The 15,232-nt window shown below is 46.2% G+C and overlaps 1 protein-coding gene across 1 annotated transcript; it reads left to right on the top strand.

Moving 5' to 3' along the window:
- The first annotated feature begins 4,383 nt into the window (after positions 1–4,383).
- SPATA31F1 (SPATA31 subfamily F member 1) lies at positions 4,384–11,046 on the top strand. Its single transcript, XM_007968894.3, has 4 exons — positions 4,384–4,822; positions 5,446–5,491; positions 6,018–6,081; positions 7,113–11,046. The coding sequence occupies exons 1-4, from the start codon at positions 4,679–4,681 to the stop codon at positions 10,864–10,866; spliced, it is 4,008 nt and encodes a 1,335-aa protein (XP_007967085.3). The 5' UTR covers positions 4,384–4,678; the 3' UTR covers positions 10,867–11,046.
- The last annotated feature ends 4,186 nt before the right edge of the window (positions 11,047–15,232 follow it).

The raw sequence follows: 15,232 nt of genomic DNA, 5'->3' as shown, positions 1-15,232 counted from the left end.
TGAGGCAGGAGGATAGCTTGAGACTAGGGGCTAAAAACCATCCTGGGTAACACAGGAGACCCCCATCTCTACAAAATAATAATTAGCCAGGTATGGTGGCACGTGCCTGTGATCCCAGCTACTAGAGAGGCTGAGATGGGAAGATCGCTTGAGCCCAAGAGATCAAGGTTGCAATGAGCCATAATGGCACCACTGAAATCCAGCGTAGCAACAGAGTGAGACTCTGACTCAAAAAAAAAAAAAAAAAAAAAAAAGACCCACAGAAACCATAAAATAAAAGACTAATAAATTCAACTACATAAAATCCAAAAATTTATGTGTGGCAAAAATTCATCATAAATATCAAATGACAAACTGAGAAAAAGTATTTCTGATACATATATAGTTAATTTCTTAATATTAAAAAACACTTATACATCCACAAGTGATTTTTGCCCAATAATCTGTGAGCTAAGAATAGGAAAAGATATTTCACAGAAAAGAAACAAAAAGGTGATTATTGTAGCTTCAAACAAATTTATAAATATATAAAATACAATTTTTCACTTCTCATATCGACAAAGATAAAAAATTTGATAATATTGAGTCAACAAACATAGGAAGACAGGCACCCTTACATAGTTTTGGTGAGATTGCCAATTCATACAATTGATAGGCAATTATGCAATATCAACATTTAAAATATACACACGCTTTGACCCATTAATTCAACTCTTAGGAATTTCTCCTAGTTATATACTCATACCAGTGTACAAGAACTTATACACATGAGATTCATGTCAGTGTCATTTGGTAGAACAAAAAAACTTTAAAGAAATATCCACGGATATAGGATTGAAAATAAGTTATGTTATAGTTTTACCAAAGAAGACTGTACAAACATTAAAGAAAATTATATACAGGAGGTATATTCATAATAATTAATAGTAAAACAAGAAAAGGGAAAACAGTATCTAGCATGTTTCTATTTATGAAGAAAATATATCAATTTATTTATGCTTCCCAGGCTAAATTAATTCTGAAAGATACATGAGTATTGAGGAAACTCTCCAGGAAATTAGTTTGGGAGGCAAAGATTTCTTTGTGGAGTAATACCCCATAAGCACAGAGAACCAAAGCAGCAAAAATGGACAAATGGGATCATGTCAAGTTAAAAACCTTCTGCACAGCAAAGGAAATCAACAAAGTGAAGAGACAACCCCAGAATGGGAGAAAATATACTTACAAACTATTCATCTGGACAAGGAATTAATAACTAGAACATATAAGGAGCTCAAACAACTCATTAGGAAAAAAAATCTAATAATCCTATTGAAAAATGGGCAAAAGATCTGAAAAGATATTTCTCAAAAGAAGACATGCAAATTGCAAACAGGTCTATGAAAAGGTGCTCAACGTCAGTGATCATCAGAGAAATGCAAATCAAAACTACACTGAGATATCATCTCACCCTAGTTAAAATGATTTTTATCCAAAAGACAGGCAATAATGAATGCTGGCAAGGATGTGGAAAAAAAGAGAACCCTTGTACACTGTTGGTGGGAATGTAAATTAGTACAGCTACTATGGAGACCAGTATGGAGGCTCCCCCCCCGAAAAAAACTAAAAATAGGCTCATACCTGTAATCCCAACACTTTAGGAAGCTGAGGTGGGAGGATCACCTGAGCCTAAGAGTTCAAGACCAACCCGGGCAATAAAGTGAGACCTCGTCTCTACAAAAAAAAAAAAAAAAAAAAAAAAAAAAATCCAAAAATTAGCTGACTATGGTGGTGCATTTCTGTGGTCCCAGCTACCTGGGAGGCTGAGGCAGGAGGATTGCTTGAGTTCAGGAGGCTGAGTCTCCAGTGAGCCATGATCACACCACTGCACTCCAGCCTGGGTAACAAAGCAAAAACCTGTCTTAAAAAAAGAAAAACAAAACTAAAAATACAACTACTATATGATCCAGCAATACACTGCTAGGCATATCACCAAAAGAAAGGAAATCAGTATGTTGAAGAGATATCTGCACACCTATGTTTACACAATAGCCAAGATTTGGAAGCAAACTAAATGTCCATCAACAGATGAATGGATAAAGAAAATGTGGTACACATACACAATGCAGTGCTATTCAGCCATAAAAAAAGACTGAGATCCTGTCATTTGCAACAACATGGATGGAACTGAAGAACATTATGTTAAGTGAAATAAGCCAGGCATGGCAAAATAATTTTGCATGTTCTCATTCATTTGTGGGAGCTAAAAATTAAAACAATTGGCCAGGCGCAGTGGCTCAAGCCTGTAATCCCAGCACTTTGGGAGGCCAAGACGGGCGGATCACAAGGTCAGGAGATCGAGACCATCCTGGCTAACCCGGTGAAACCCCGTCTCTACTAAAAAATACAAAAAACTAGCCGGGCGAGGTGGCGGGCACCTGTAGTCCCAGCTACTCGGGAGGCTGAGGCAGAATGGCGTAAACCCGGGAGGCGGAGCTTGCAGTGAGCTGAGATCCGGCCACTGCACTCCAGCCTGGGCTACGGAGCAAGACTCCATCTCAAAAAAAAAAAAAAAAAAAAAAAAATTAAAACAATTGAACTCATGGAGATAGAGAATAGAATGATGGTTACCAGAGGCTGGGAAAGGTAGTGGGGTGGGGTTTGGGGGTTTGGGTGGGAGAAGGGCAAAATGGTTAATGTATACAAAAATGTATACAAATGGTTAATGTATAAAAAAAGTTAGATAGAATAAATAGGACCTAGTATTTGATAGCACAACAGGGTGGTTACAGTCAACAATTATTATTATACATTTTCAAATAACTATAAGTGTAATTGGAATGTTTGTAACACAAGAAACGTTAAATGCTTGAGGTGAGGGCTACCCCATTTACTCTGATGTGATTATTATGCATTGTATGCCTGTATCAAAATATCTCATGTACCCCATAAATATATACACTTACTATGTACCCATAAAAATAAAAACACTTTTTAAAAGAGAGACACATGATGAAGAAAAATAGGAGGAGATAAGGATGAGAAAGAGACAGCTGTACACCTCTTCTGCCTTTTAAATTTTGTGCCATGTATAAGTATGCTTACTTTAAAAAAAAAAAAAGTCTTAGGGATTGAAATAAAATAGATACAAAAGCCCTGCCTCCATCAAGAGGCCTCTATCCCTGATCCTCCAATCTTTCCCACAATTGCTCTCCAGTCCACCCTTCTGCGTTCTGCTAGAGATACACTGCATTTCTTATTGCCAAATGAACTCTATGGCCCATTCCCTAGTTTCAGCATGAGCCGGTAAGTTTTTCTCCCACCAGAGAGAGTCTTTTTACCCACAGCCTGCAATGTTAAACTTAACTTCAACTACCCAGGAGCCCTCTCTGATGGCCGTGATCCTCACTATGATTTCTCTTTTCTGAAATGGAATGTTTGTGGCCAGAGCCTTATAAATGAGTATAAAAGTCTACTTGTACTGATTGTTGGCTCTTGCTTTGTATGAATTAGTCTTGTCTTTGAACTACATTTTTAAGTATCTTGAGAGCAGAAAGCCAAGCTCAAATGTCTTTGTATTCTCAACACTCCCCAGCTTAGGGGAAGCACATATTGGGTGTTTACCACATCTGCTGGGTGGGCTGAATACTGAGGAAGGACCAAATAGCCTCTTCAGAGATTTCGAGCCCAAAGGTTTCTTGGCCTGAGACCACCATTACCAGAGCAAGACTCGCTCAAGGAAATTCAGGAATACTGGGAATACTGAGGTATTGGAGGCATATCACAATATCTACAAAAGCTAAGCAGGTAAATCAATAGTCTGGCTATGAAAGTAATGGGCCCTGAAGCAGAATTGGAAAACACATGCCCTGCCTAAAAATTTACGAAATCCAGATGTGAGAAAAATAAACAACAACGAAAAAGACCTCCTCAGGCAAACAGCATACATCCAACCATGAACAGCAACTAGTCACTTGTGACCCACAGTCAGAACTGGCCGCTAACCCATCTCTGCCGGCATTCATCTCCCTCAGCATGAACGTGCCTCCATGGAAGATAGCATTTACAATCTCTCCCAACGCATCTGCAAGCTTTAGACCACACAGACCAGATACATACGACCACTTTGGCCTCTCCCTACTACCCTACCACATCAGCCATGGTCCCCTTCCTGCTCCTCTGTTACTAATCACCCATTGCCTGAAACATCAAAGATCTTCATTTCCAAGCCATAAGCAGACTCCACCCTCCCTAAATTCATGTGTGCTTCTCAGGTATATTTCCAAAACAAGTGGGAGAGTTAGTGGAGGTTCCTCTGGCCTAACCGCCCCTTCTCATAAGGTGCCCCCTATGCCAAAGCACTCAGTTCTCTGAGGATAGGTGACCATACAGTTGTGAAGGACAGAGCCGAGCCATCAGGCTGGTATAGGGAGTGGAGAGTGAAGACGGACTAGGAAATAGACACTGCTTGTGGCACCTTCGGTGCCAGGCTCAAAACACCCTCATCTACAGACTGAATCACCACATGAGGTTTCCTACTACATGTGCCTTATGAAACAGGAGGGCTTTGTGATGCAGTCCTAGTTCCATCCTCTGTGAGGTGGACATGACAAGGCCTAGCACTGGGAGTCATTAGGCACCAGAACTCTGAATGCCGAGATATAGGGATGGCTGATCTCATGCTAATGAGGTTTAGACCATGTTGAGTCCTACTTTTGTTCTGTGGGATGTTGGATATCCCTTATACACCTATGGCTCCATCTTCATCATTATTCTAATCATCTGGCAAGTGAAAAGGAGCCACCATGAATTGAGTTCGGAAACTAAAAGGAGCTGCTGCCGGGTAGGGCTATGATCCCGACTGAATTAAGCCTCAGATAAGAAGCTTATAAGTTCTTAGCGTCCCCCCTTATAATCCCCACCCCACAATTTTTATAGCATACTTTCAGTTACCTTTGTGTAATACTTTTCTTCTTAGAGACTATAATTCCTTACCAGGCCCTTCCCGCAACATACTCTGATTGAAAAGCCAAGAACCTCTCTATTTGGCCTGGGTTGAGAACTAGATAATATGGAGTCTATTTTGCTGGATCTCGGAAGATCTCTGAACACCGGGAATTTTTCTGGTTGGCAGGCTTCATAAGCAGAAGTTATTTTATTGTTAGAACCATTTACCCTTTCGTCTGTTCTGCTTTTCCTCCTGTGTCATCCTCAGCATCCAGCAGTACTTCTCTGGGAATCAGATGGGAGACAGAGAATTTGGAAAAGCCTCCAAGTGAATCAGAAATAAGCAGAGAAGGAAAATGGGGTAAAAAGGTGGAATAGGCAAAAGAAATCCAGGAGAGTATATAAAATAGATAGATATATTGAAAGGGAGTGGAAAATGTATGTAAGTTTTGTCTCATTTTGGACATGAGAAAGAAAATGGTGTCCCAGCTTCACATTCTAATGTTTTTGTCTTTTAAGTGTCACCAAAAAGTCAGGCAAAGAGCTAGAGGTGCAGCATCAACAGGTAAAGTTCCAATCTCTCCTCTGACTCCCTTCCACTGTGGGTATTTCCCATGAATCCTGTCCCTTTATGATCCCTGGAGCCAAGAGCCAGGTGCTCTGCCACTGAAGACTCCAATTCCCCAGACTGAAACTTCCATGGGTGGGAAATCATAACTCGAGAATGTTCCAAAATCCTGTACCTCAATGCCCTGGAAATGAAGAATTAAGAAAGTAGAGCAGATGTTCTTAATTGTATAACTTACTAGTTTTATGACCCTGTGGAAGTCATTTCATCTCTCATTCTTATCCACAAAATGAGCAAAACACTGACAATCCTGCCTCATTCACATTGTGGTTGTAAAAATCAAATGAAATTAGATATGGGACATTGTGTTATAGTGATGCTGTACTCAGACATGCCTTAGAGTACTGACTTTTCAGGATTGTAGTCTTTTCTTGGTGAGAGTCAAAGGCCTTACTATTCAGCCTCCTGTAGGATGCCTATGAAATTATCCCATGCCATGTAACACTGTCTCCTCGTTCCTCAGTTAGGAGACGTTCCCTAGAAGAAGAAGCTGAGAAGCCACAGAAGCTGCTCTCCATCATTAAAAGGTGATCTATTGCTCTTTGCACTCTATCAACAACCAGCCTGGCCTATGATGATTTCTTGATTTGGCCTGGGGCAGGACTAAGGAGAAGGATAATGGCTGGGAGGGAGACATACACAGTGGAAGCAGGGACACTGGTTGAGAGGGTTGCCAGGGAAGAGTGTGGATCACATGTCTCAGGAGGGATGAGCTGCCCAGTTCAGCTCTGTGCTAGGGTAACAGCAGTTCCACAATTCAGGATTTTACTAGTGCATAATTCATAAAACATATTACATGAGGTGCACTCAGCCATGAGATAAGTTACCCAGCTAAGAGAATGGGTTTTGAAAAAGGAAGTCATCCTTGTCTTACTCTCTTTATACTCTTTCAAGGGAATAAAGCTACACCCTTTCAAGGGAAAATACCTGACACTGGCTAGACTCTGCTGACATGACCTCCTCTGGTTCTGTCTTTAGTGAGGCCAGTACTTGGGACACTCCTTAGACAGGAGTCTATTATTTTATCCTCTCCTTAAGAGCTCCAGAGAACAGGACTGGTTCCTGAGAGATGCTAGGTATAACATTAGGGGTACCAAATACCCCAGAATGCAGAAGTCCCACAAGGACCTCATTTCCCACAGCTTGGAAGTACTGAATACAGGCTTTGGATTTCTTAGCCTCAAATGAGACTTATCTGGGTTCTAACTGGTGATGTTCCTGGTGATGCCCCATCAGCTAACCGCCTGGCTCCATTCTCCTAGTTCAGCTTTTCAACAAGGTCAACAGAGAACTGACTCCAGCTCCCAGCCCCTCTGACGGCCATGCCCTCCCATGGGTTGTCTGAAGGCTTGCCCAACAAGCTCCAGACCATCAGCCCAGCCCACCACAGCTTGCCAAATGGAATTTTCTTAGAAAGGAAAGTAGAGAGGTAGATAAGAAGATGGTATAGGCCCCAGGATTTTCAGGACTGGGAAAGGAGAGTGCCAACTCCAGCCCACACTCTTCCAAGAAGGCAGATGTCACTCCATTGTTAATTTTGCTATGTTTCCCTTCCCAGCCAGGGCTGGCTTCCTCCGGAGGGAAGTGTGCGGCGAATCCTGTGTGCAGATCCCTGCTGCCGAATCTGCAATTCTGTGGCTCTGGAGATTCAGCAATTGCTGGCGGGTGAGAACAACCAGATCTCCCTGACTTTATCAGGGCCATTGCAGGGCTCCTCTTGCCTAGAGATGCTGTCTATGTCTAGTATGTCTTTAGATGAGTGTCTGGAGTTTCGTTCCTGGCACACCAGAGAGCTTTCACTGGCATCTGTAACCCCAACACTGTCACAATTAACGGATCAAAAATCTTTAACCCAGTCAGCTGCCCAGTCAACGTATGCAGATGGCATACAAGATTACTGGGCTGATCACCTCCAGCTAGGGCAGGAATTTCAAGTGCCAGATGTGCTCCGAGGCCCAAACACGATGGCATCTTTAAGATTTGAGGAGCCAAGGGCTCCACTGAACCAGGAGATGATGCAAAGCAACCCCAGCCTTGTCCAGGGAAACCAAGGCCAGCATCACTTGAATTCCCAGGACTCCTTGCTGTCTCCGAACCCAGAAACCCTGAACCCGAGGCATCCAATGGCCTTGCATATGGTCTTCCCTGCACATCTGCCATTTCTCAGTCCTGAAGTGCTGAGGCTTCTTGAGGTACATGTTAAAAAATGGATGCATTTCCAGAGGTGGGGGCTCCCCAGACGAGTGGAGGAGTCCCTGAGGCAGCTTATGCCAAACCCACCATTGTATTACCAATCTGGAAATGACCAGCCAGTTTCTTTCAACCTGAATAATATTTCTCAGGTCTCTCTTCGTGGATTTGAGACCATTTCCCTCCAGACCTGGTGTTCATGTGTGGCTGGCCAGCCCATCCAGACCTTCTGGGTTTCTGAATGGTCCACTATGAACCCAGAACAAAGACACCACTGTCAGCAAAGCCCAAACCCTATGGCTCTAGCCTTGCCCTCTCCAGCCTTTAAAGCTCTAAGTAGCCCCCATTCACTGTCTAGGGGACAAGATAATGACTCAGGGAGTGATCTCCAGCAGAAATACAGCCAGCTATTCTGTGGGCTCCCTTCTCTGCACAGTGAGTCCCTGGTTGCCACTTTCATGGGATCTCAAGGCCTCCCCAAGAATGAAAAAGTGCCCAAGCCCCCCTTGAAGGATCCTTTTCTCTTCAACAAGCTCTCCTTCCCTCAACTGCTTCCTAAAACTCCACCCCAGTCAGCCCCATGCTCTTCCCCACTTTCCCCAAATTGGGTGTCTCCATCTGACCATCAACAAGCTCAGATCAATGTCCCATTTCTGACTCTGGCCGAGTGTGAAGCCTTGGAGTGGCACCTGCTACAGAGGCAACTCCAGCTTCAATGGGGCTGGCCAGCTGCCCTCCAGAGGTCTCAGCACACCCAGTGCCTCATGCAGCATGAGCCCTGTGGCAAAGCTCAGTCTCCTGAGACCATGACAACTTCCCAGCCAGGGAAGTCCATCTCAGTGCTCACCAGGGAGCTACTCCTCTTCCCGGAGCATGCCCGGAAGCTGCTGGAATTCCACATCCAGAAACAGTTGATTCACCATCGCTGGGGCCTGCCTCAGAAGATCCAGCAGTCCATCCATTTGCTCCTTACCTCCACTAACCAACAGACTGTGTCCTACAGCAGCACAGCCCTAGCCAATGTGAGCATCCCCCAGCCTGTAGCCCTAGAGGCCAACGGGGCTTGTGATGTGCTGTCACCCACTGTGGCCCCAGTGTCCATCCCCATGCCACACTTGTTAACCCAGGCCAAGGCAATATTGCAGAACCACATGGACTCCAAATGTGGACAGATCCACCAGGGCAAGATCCCTGCCTGTGTACATAGGTCCTGGGACTGCAGAATTCCTGGGGTCCTGGCAGTGGCTCCTTTACCCTGCATTCCAGAAAACCAGCTCCTGGAACTGCAGGCAGCAAGTGACCCAGACCTACATCACAAAGTTATGCCCTGGATGCCAACGGCCCTTGATCAGCAGCAACAGGTCTTACCAGGTACTGTCACTCAACACCCTAAGCTGCTCCGAGTCTTGTCCGTGGAAGCCATTGAGAAACTGGAGACAACTTTACGGCACAAGTATCTGGCCTTCCTGTCGGGGCTCCCTGCTCTGTATTATGTGGCGCTCTCCAGGGCCCTGGCCCCGGCAGTCACTAGCCAATCTGTCATCACAGAGATGGTGCCTGCGCCTGTGGAAATCCCAGCAGAGCCTCTGACTCAGATGGTTTCATTTGAAGAACAGTGTATAAGCCTTGGGCCATGCCCTCAAGGCAACAATGAGACTTGTACAGACGTTGCAAAAGAATTCCAGTCTGTAGTGCCGGTAAAAGGAACAATGGAGACGCTGCCTCTAGAAAGCCAGACACAACCTGCTAGCCCCCACTCACTCCAGACACATATCTTGACCAAACTAAACTTCCACCTGAGAAAAAAGGCCCTAGAGATACAATGGGGAATTCCCATTAAGGCAAGGGAGTCCAGGGAACAAACTGCTGCAGCACCAGAGAACATATCCACAAAGAAGTCTCGTGAAAGTCTAAACCACCAAGGGGAGGCATTGCTCCAAGAACTGCCCATCCCACCAGACACTCTTCCTGCCCCTAATCCAGAATGGGTTCACCTTAAAGAACAGCTGGCCAATGACTTGAAGGCAGTGCAGCAGAACCAAAAGCAATCTAGTTCCAAAGCAGTACCCCATGGTTCTGCCCACTGGGTCCCCAAGATCTCACAACCCAGTGGGGAGATGACAGAGGCCCACATGCTTTGTGTGCGGGTGGAGGCCAGTGTGAACAAGCCCAGCACGGAGGAACCCTGGGGCCCTGAGCCCCAAAGCCCTGGCAAGAGCAAGGACCCAGCCCATGTCCCCATGCTAGCAGGAAAGAGAGAGGACCCAGAGGAAACCAAAGCAGCCAGGGACCATAGAGAAGGGGATGAGGGGTTTGGGCACTCCTCAACCAGAGAAGAAAGATGCCCTGCTGAAGACCAGAGGCCAGCAGGGATGCTTCCAAACCAGACACCCCGAGGCTTCTGGCGATGGAGCCGTAGCTTTCATCTTGCTGATCCCTGTCAACACAGCTCCCAGCATCACCCTCAGCTTAAGCTCCCACAGCTACCTCCACGAGTCCCTGGGGAGAAAGAATCTGTCAATGACCTACAAGACAATCAAACCGAGCTAAATGTCATCCTTGAACCAGTGACAATTCCTGAGAATGCCCAGACTGTGGTGCCCCAGGCTTCACAGGGTCAGCCTTTCCTGAGCCAACCATCTCAGGGTAAGCCTTTTCTGGGCCAAACTTTGCAAGGCCAGGTTTTACATGGGCAGGTGATGCCAGCCCATACACAAAAGAAGTCCAGCCTTCCAGAGTCTAGCTTGAGAAATAAAATTAAATCTTTTCTGCAGCGTATTAACCCCAAGACAAAAGGCAAAGGGCATGAGGACTCCATGTTCTCAGCTGCTGCGAAGGTGGCCAAAACCAGAAAAGAAAATGTGGCAAAGAGCCTGGCTCCAGCCAAGAGCGCTGTGGGGAGAAGTAAGACAGAGAAGCCAACAGGGTACTCCAAGGCCCAATCTCTTCCTGCTCAGAAGCTGGTGGGCCCAGCTTTCTTGGATGGTCCCCAGTCTCTAGACAATAAGCTCTGGCTACACTCCAGACAAGCTGGCTCTGCCTCAGCCCCGGGCCACCCCTGCCACTGTCCTCGTCACTGTCCTCGAGAGGCTTGTGCCACCAAACCAGGGCACCCACCCTAGTTCCTGACCCTCACTTGAGATAGAAACATTGGTCTGCTCAAGGAGAACATGCAGAGCCATGAAAAAGAGTTTATAGGCTCCCCAGCTGCTGCAGCCCCCCAGAGGACCAGTATTGTCATTTCCATAAATGTGCAGGTGGGGCAGGGTGCCACCAGAAATACACTCTATATTTCTCAGCAATATGTTGTCTGTCTGCTCCTTGTCTCCACTGTATTGTATTAAGGGAAGGTGTGAGGGAGGCTAAAAAGTCCTTCCTGTCTAGGGAAGGAGCTTTAGTTTACGTTTCAGATGGGTCACCATTCCACATCAAAGAAGAAAAGCCCTTATCTAGAGTGCACTGAAGCTAAAGGTCATGCTTGATTTCTGAACATTTACCATCCATCCCACCAGAATATTTTCCACTGTACCATAATTCCACGGCCTAGGAGAGTGGTGAATGCATAGTAAGACCTTATATTAGTTGAATCCAAAGTCAGGGTTGTGGAGACAGACAAAGCATTGATCATTGTAATGGGGCTATGAGGTGTGTGGTAGTGCCACAGGAGGAAGTAATCAGCTGGTGAGGAGGAATCCACAATAAAAATTACTTTGAGAAGCATCTTGTTTTCAACAATTAAATATTTGAGTGCTTATTACATGCCAAGAACTATGCAAAACACAACCACGAACATGACACAGGCCTTGACCCAGTGGAGCTCATGATCCCATGGGGTCGACAGTCTATTACTCCCAAATTGTCCAGTCAAATTATAAACTTGAAAGTCCAATATTCATCTCAAACGATACAAAAATAAACGAACTGGTTTTCTGCCCTTCACCACCACTCAATCATGCATACCAAACCCACTCTATTCACAATATTTCTCACCTCAGTGAATGGTAGCTCCATCTTTCCAGTCATTTAGGACAAAAACAATGGTGTTATCCTTGATTTTTTTGCTAACCCACAGTAAATCCTATATCTCTACCTTCAAGCATGCATCGAGAAAATGCCCACTTCTCACCCTCTCTACTGCTACCATCACTCCAGTAGCATCATAACTAATCTCCCCATTTCATCCTGAGTCCATTCGACCAACAGTTTATCCTCAACACAGAAGCCCGATGGTCCTCAGGGAAGGTCCTGGCTTCAGATAATACACAGAGAGAGAGATAGAGAAAACCATGCAACTGGATAACACACCAAACAACTAAGTGTAAATGGAGACATCTAACGAGTGGGCCCTGAGACTCTTCTATGTTAAGAAACTGGAAAGTAAAGGAGGGACTAGTAAACAGAGGAAACTGACAAGCAGTAGCCAGTCAGATGGAAGGAAAACAAGATGAGTGTGTAATACTAGAAGCCAAACAAGAAAGTTTTTCAAGGAGAGATCAACTGCATGAAAAGTTGCCAGTCAGCCAACTAAGATGAGGAGTGTTAGATTTAGCCACACAGAGATCATTCATGACCTTAAGAGGAGCAGCCTCAGGTGAATGATGGAGATGAAGGTGTGACTGGAGTGGATTCAAGAGAGAGTGGATGGCTGGGCACAGTGGCTCACACCTGTAATCCCGGCACTTTGGGAGGCTGAGGTGGGTGGATCACCTGAGGTCAGGAGTTCGAGATCAGCCTGGCCAACATGGTGAAACTCTGTCTCTACTAAAAATACAAAAATTATCTGGGCATGGTGGTGTGCACCTGTAATCCCAGCTACTCAGGAGGCTGAGGCAGAAGAATCACTTGAACCCAGGAGGCGGAGGTTGCAGTGAACCCAGATTGTGCCATTGCATTCCAGCCTGGGCGACAAGACCAAAACTCCATCTCAAAAAGAGAGAGAGAGAGGAGGAGGGAGAGAATGGAAAGACAGCAATTAGTGTCAGAAAGGGTAATATAAACTCCTCAAGGAGGTCTGTTAAAATAAAGATACAGAAATATGAGGCATTAGAACCCAAAATGGCTTTTCCAAAAAGACTGGAGACGTAGCATGGTGGATGTTAATGGAAAACATCCAGTTGAGATGGATAAATTAACGACACAGGAGCTCAAGGGGAGAACTGCTGGAACAATGTTGTGGTGCAGAAGTGAAGGAATGGGATGGTCCTCAGGGAGGGTCCTGGCTTCAGTCCCCAAGTCCCCAAGTTGACAGGCTGACTTTGGCTAAAAATACAGAACTTCACTGGTGGTAGAGAGAAGGTGGAGTTAATGAGGGAGGACTTCATGGATTAGAAGAAAGGATTCCTCCACATATAAGGGAGTGTGGGCAAAGACCCAGAGGGATGAGTGAGGAGCTGGGAAGAGACCATGTCTGTGGGAAGGGGGAACCATATGGAGAACCAAAGCTGGAAAGCTGGAGGTGGAGAAAGATTCTGGAAGTTACCATGGAAAGTTTCTGTTAGGTCCCAAGTTCCCAAGCAGTCGGTTGTGAGTACATAGGTGGGTGAAAAAGTGGTCAAAGCTGCTGCTGCTGATATCTGTGCAGCAGGTGCTCTTGGAAGACTTCACCAGCAGGAGATATCACAGAGAAAGCTCTAAATGCATGGAGCCTGTGCAAGAGCATGAGGCTGGAGATGGAGAAACAGGGCAGGGGTGGCATCCTAGTGCTCAGTGAGGTGAGGAACCAGGGAGGTTATATGGGTGGGATAAGAGGATTGGGAAGCAGGAAGACAAAGAAGCTGCCCTGAGAAGATGGAAGGGACATAGATTTTTGGATAGCTATTATCCCTCAGGAGCTGGCACCTCTGCATTCCCCTTCTGACCTACCACAGAGGAGCCAAGAGCTGGGAAAAGGGCAGGAAGTGCTGTGACTTCTTTATGACATGTTTTGAGGGACAGTGGGATGCCCCTGGTTCCTAAGGAAACCCAGGATCACTCACCATCTCATCACTAGGAGGAGGTGATGGCAGGACTTGTTTCCTCTGACAGGACCCCAGCATTTAGCACAATGTGTCCACTGCTTGGATACAGAAAAGCCAGGATAGAAAGAAGCATGGATGTGTCCCTGCTCTGAATGCTGATTCTGTGCCTAAGGGATGGGGGCCTAGCCCATACATGGTCCCCAGGGCAGAGAAGCACAAGGTCCAAGCCTGCTGAACCAACATTCAAAAGGTGTTTTTCTAAAGCATCCCCAAAGATCAAAGGAGGTCTTGTGACAGGCACATCCTCCCTCCCTGGTGGGAGAAGCGCAGGCAGCCACACAGCTAGAATAGAGGGAGGCCCAGAATGAAGGGAATGGACTCAGGAGGGTCACAGCAGCATCAGGTAGGAAGCCAGGGGTTAGCATACACACATCCTGGTTTAGGGTGGAGCAGGTCCCTCCCATGGTTCCCTACAGGCTCCCACCTGCCTAAGGCCAGCATGGGCTCATGCTGCTAACTGAAGTCCCATGACATAGAACCGGGGGCAAAGATGAGCTGGAACTGATACCTTCAGGATTCTGAGTTCTCAGCAAAGTCGAGAGCTAAGCAAAGTCAGGGTCAGAGCCTATGATTCATGCAGGATGCTGATGGTGGATGAAGCTTTGCTCATCCCATCCCATAACCCCAGCACAACCCCACCTTCTATCTTCCCCAGGGTGAAGAGAGGCAAGAAGCAAAATTCACATGTAGAGTACAAACTCAAGAATTTACTACTTCAGGCCAGGCGCAGTGGCTCGCACCTGTAATCCCAGCACTTTGGGAGGCCGAAGCGGGTAGATCACTCGAGGTCAGAAGTTCAAGACCAACCTGGCCAATGTGGTGAAACCCCCATCTCTATTAAAAATACAAAAATTAGTTGGGCATGGTAGTCTGCGCCTGTAATCCCAGCTACCCAGGAGGCTGAAGGAGGAAAATCACTTGAACCCAGGAGGCAGATGTTGCAGTGCCCCGAGATCAAGATCATGCCACTGCACTCCAGCCTGGGTCATGGAGGCAGACTCTGTCTCAAAAAAGAAAAAAAAATTACTACTTCAGATTTGAGGGTACATGCTAGGAATACATCAGTGCTTGCTTGAGGTCTTTGGTGAATGGTGAATGGCCCCGACCTTCCAGAGCTCTTCTCTTGGGCTTTCCAGAAGGGCACTTCAGAAATGGCTAGAGAGAATTTCAGGAAACCTACCACCAGCAGTGGGAGGAGGGCGGCTTCTCCACCACATCACTTTTGTTCAACGCTGGGTTGTTGAGGGCAGGGACCGTGGCTGCTTCACTTCTGTACCTGCTCACTGCAGCCCAGGCAGGGAGGGCAAGGGACACAGGGTGAACACAGGAATAGACCCCATAGAGACACTGCTTCCTGCACCATGTGGGAAATGACTGGGCCTCTGCTGCTTAACCAGCCAACCAGGGCTGAATGCTCTGTCTGGCCTCTGGAGCCCATGGTCTAGGCCAGGCCTGCCACAGATGGAAGGGC

The sequence above is a fragment of the Chlorocebus sabaeus genome, chromosome 12 (genome assembly GCF_047675955.1).
Source record: "Chlorocebus sabaeus isolate Y175 chromosome 12, mChlSab1.0.hap1, whole genome shotgun sequence".
In the NCBI taxonomy this organism is placed as follows: Eukaryota; Metazoa; Chordata; class Mammalia; order Primates; family Cercopithecidae; genus Chlorocebus; species Chlorocebus sabaeus.
This window is presented reverse-complemented; position numbering and strand designations above follow the sequence as displayed.

Coding starts and splice junctions, on each gene's coding strand:
- SPATA31F1 (XM_007968894.3), top strand. CDS start 4,679: ATGTTGAGTCCTACTTTTGTTCTGTGGGATGTTGGATATCCCTTATAC. Junction 4,823..5,445: donor CTAAAAGGAGCTGCTGCCGG/GTAGGGCTATGA, acceptor TTGTCTTTTAAG/TGTCACCAAAAAGTCAGGCA. Junction 6,082..7,112: donor CTGCTCTCCATCATTAAAAG/GTGATCTATTGC, acceptor TTCCCTTCCCAG/CCAGGGCTGGCTTCCTCCGG.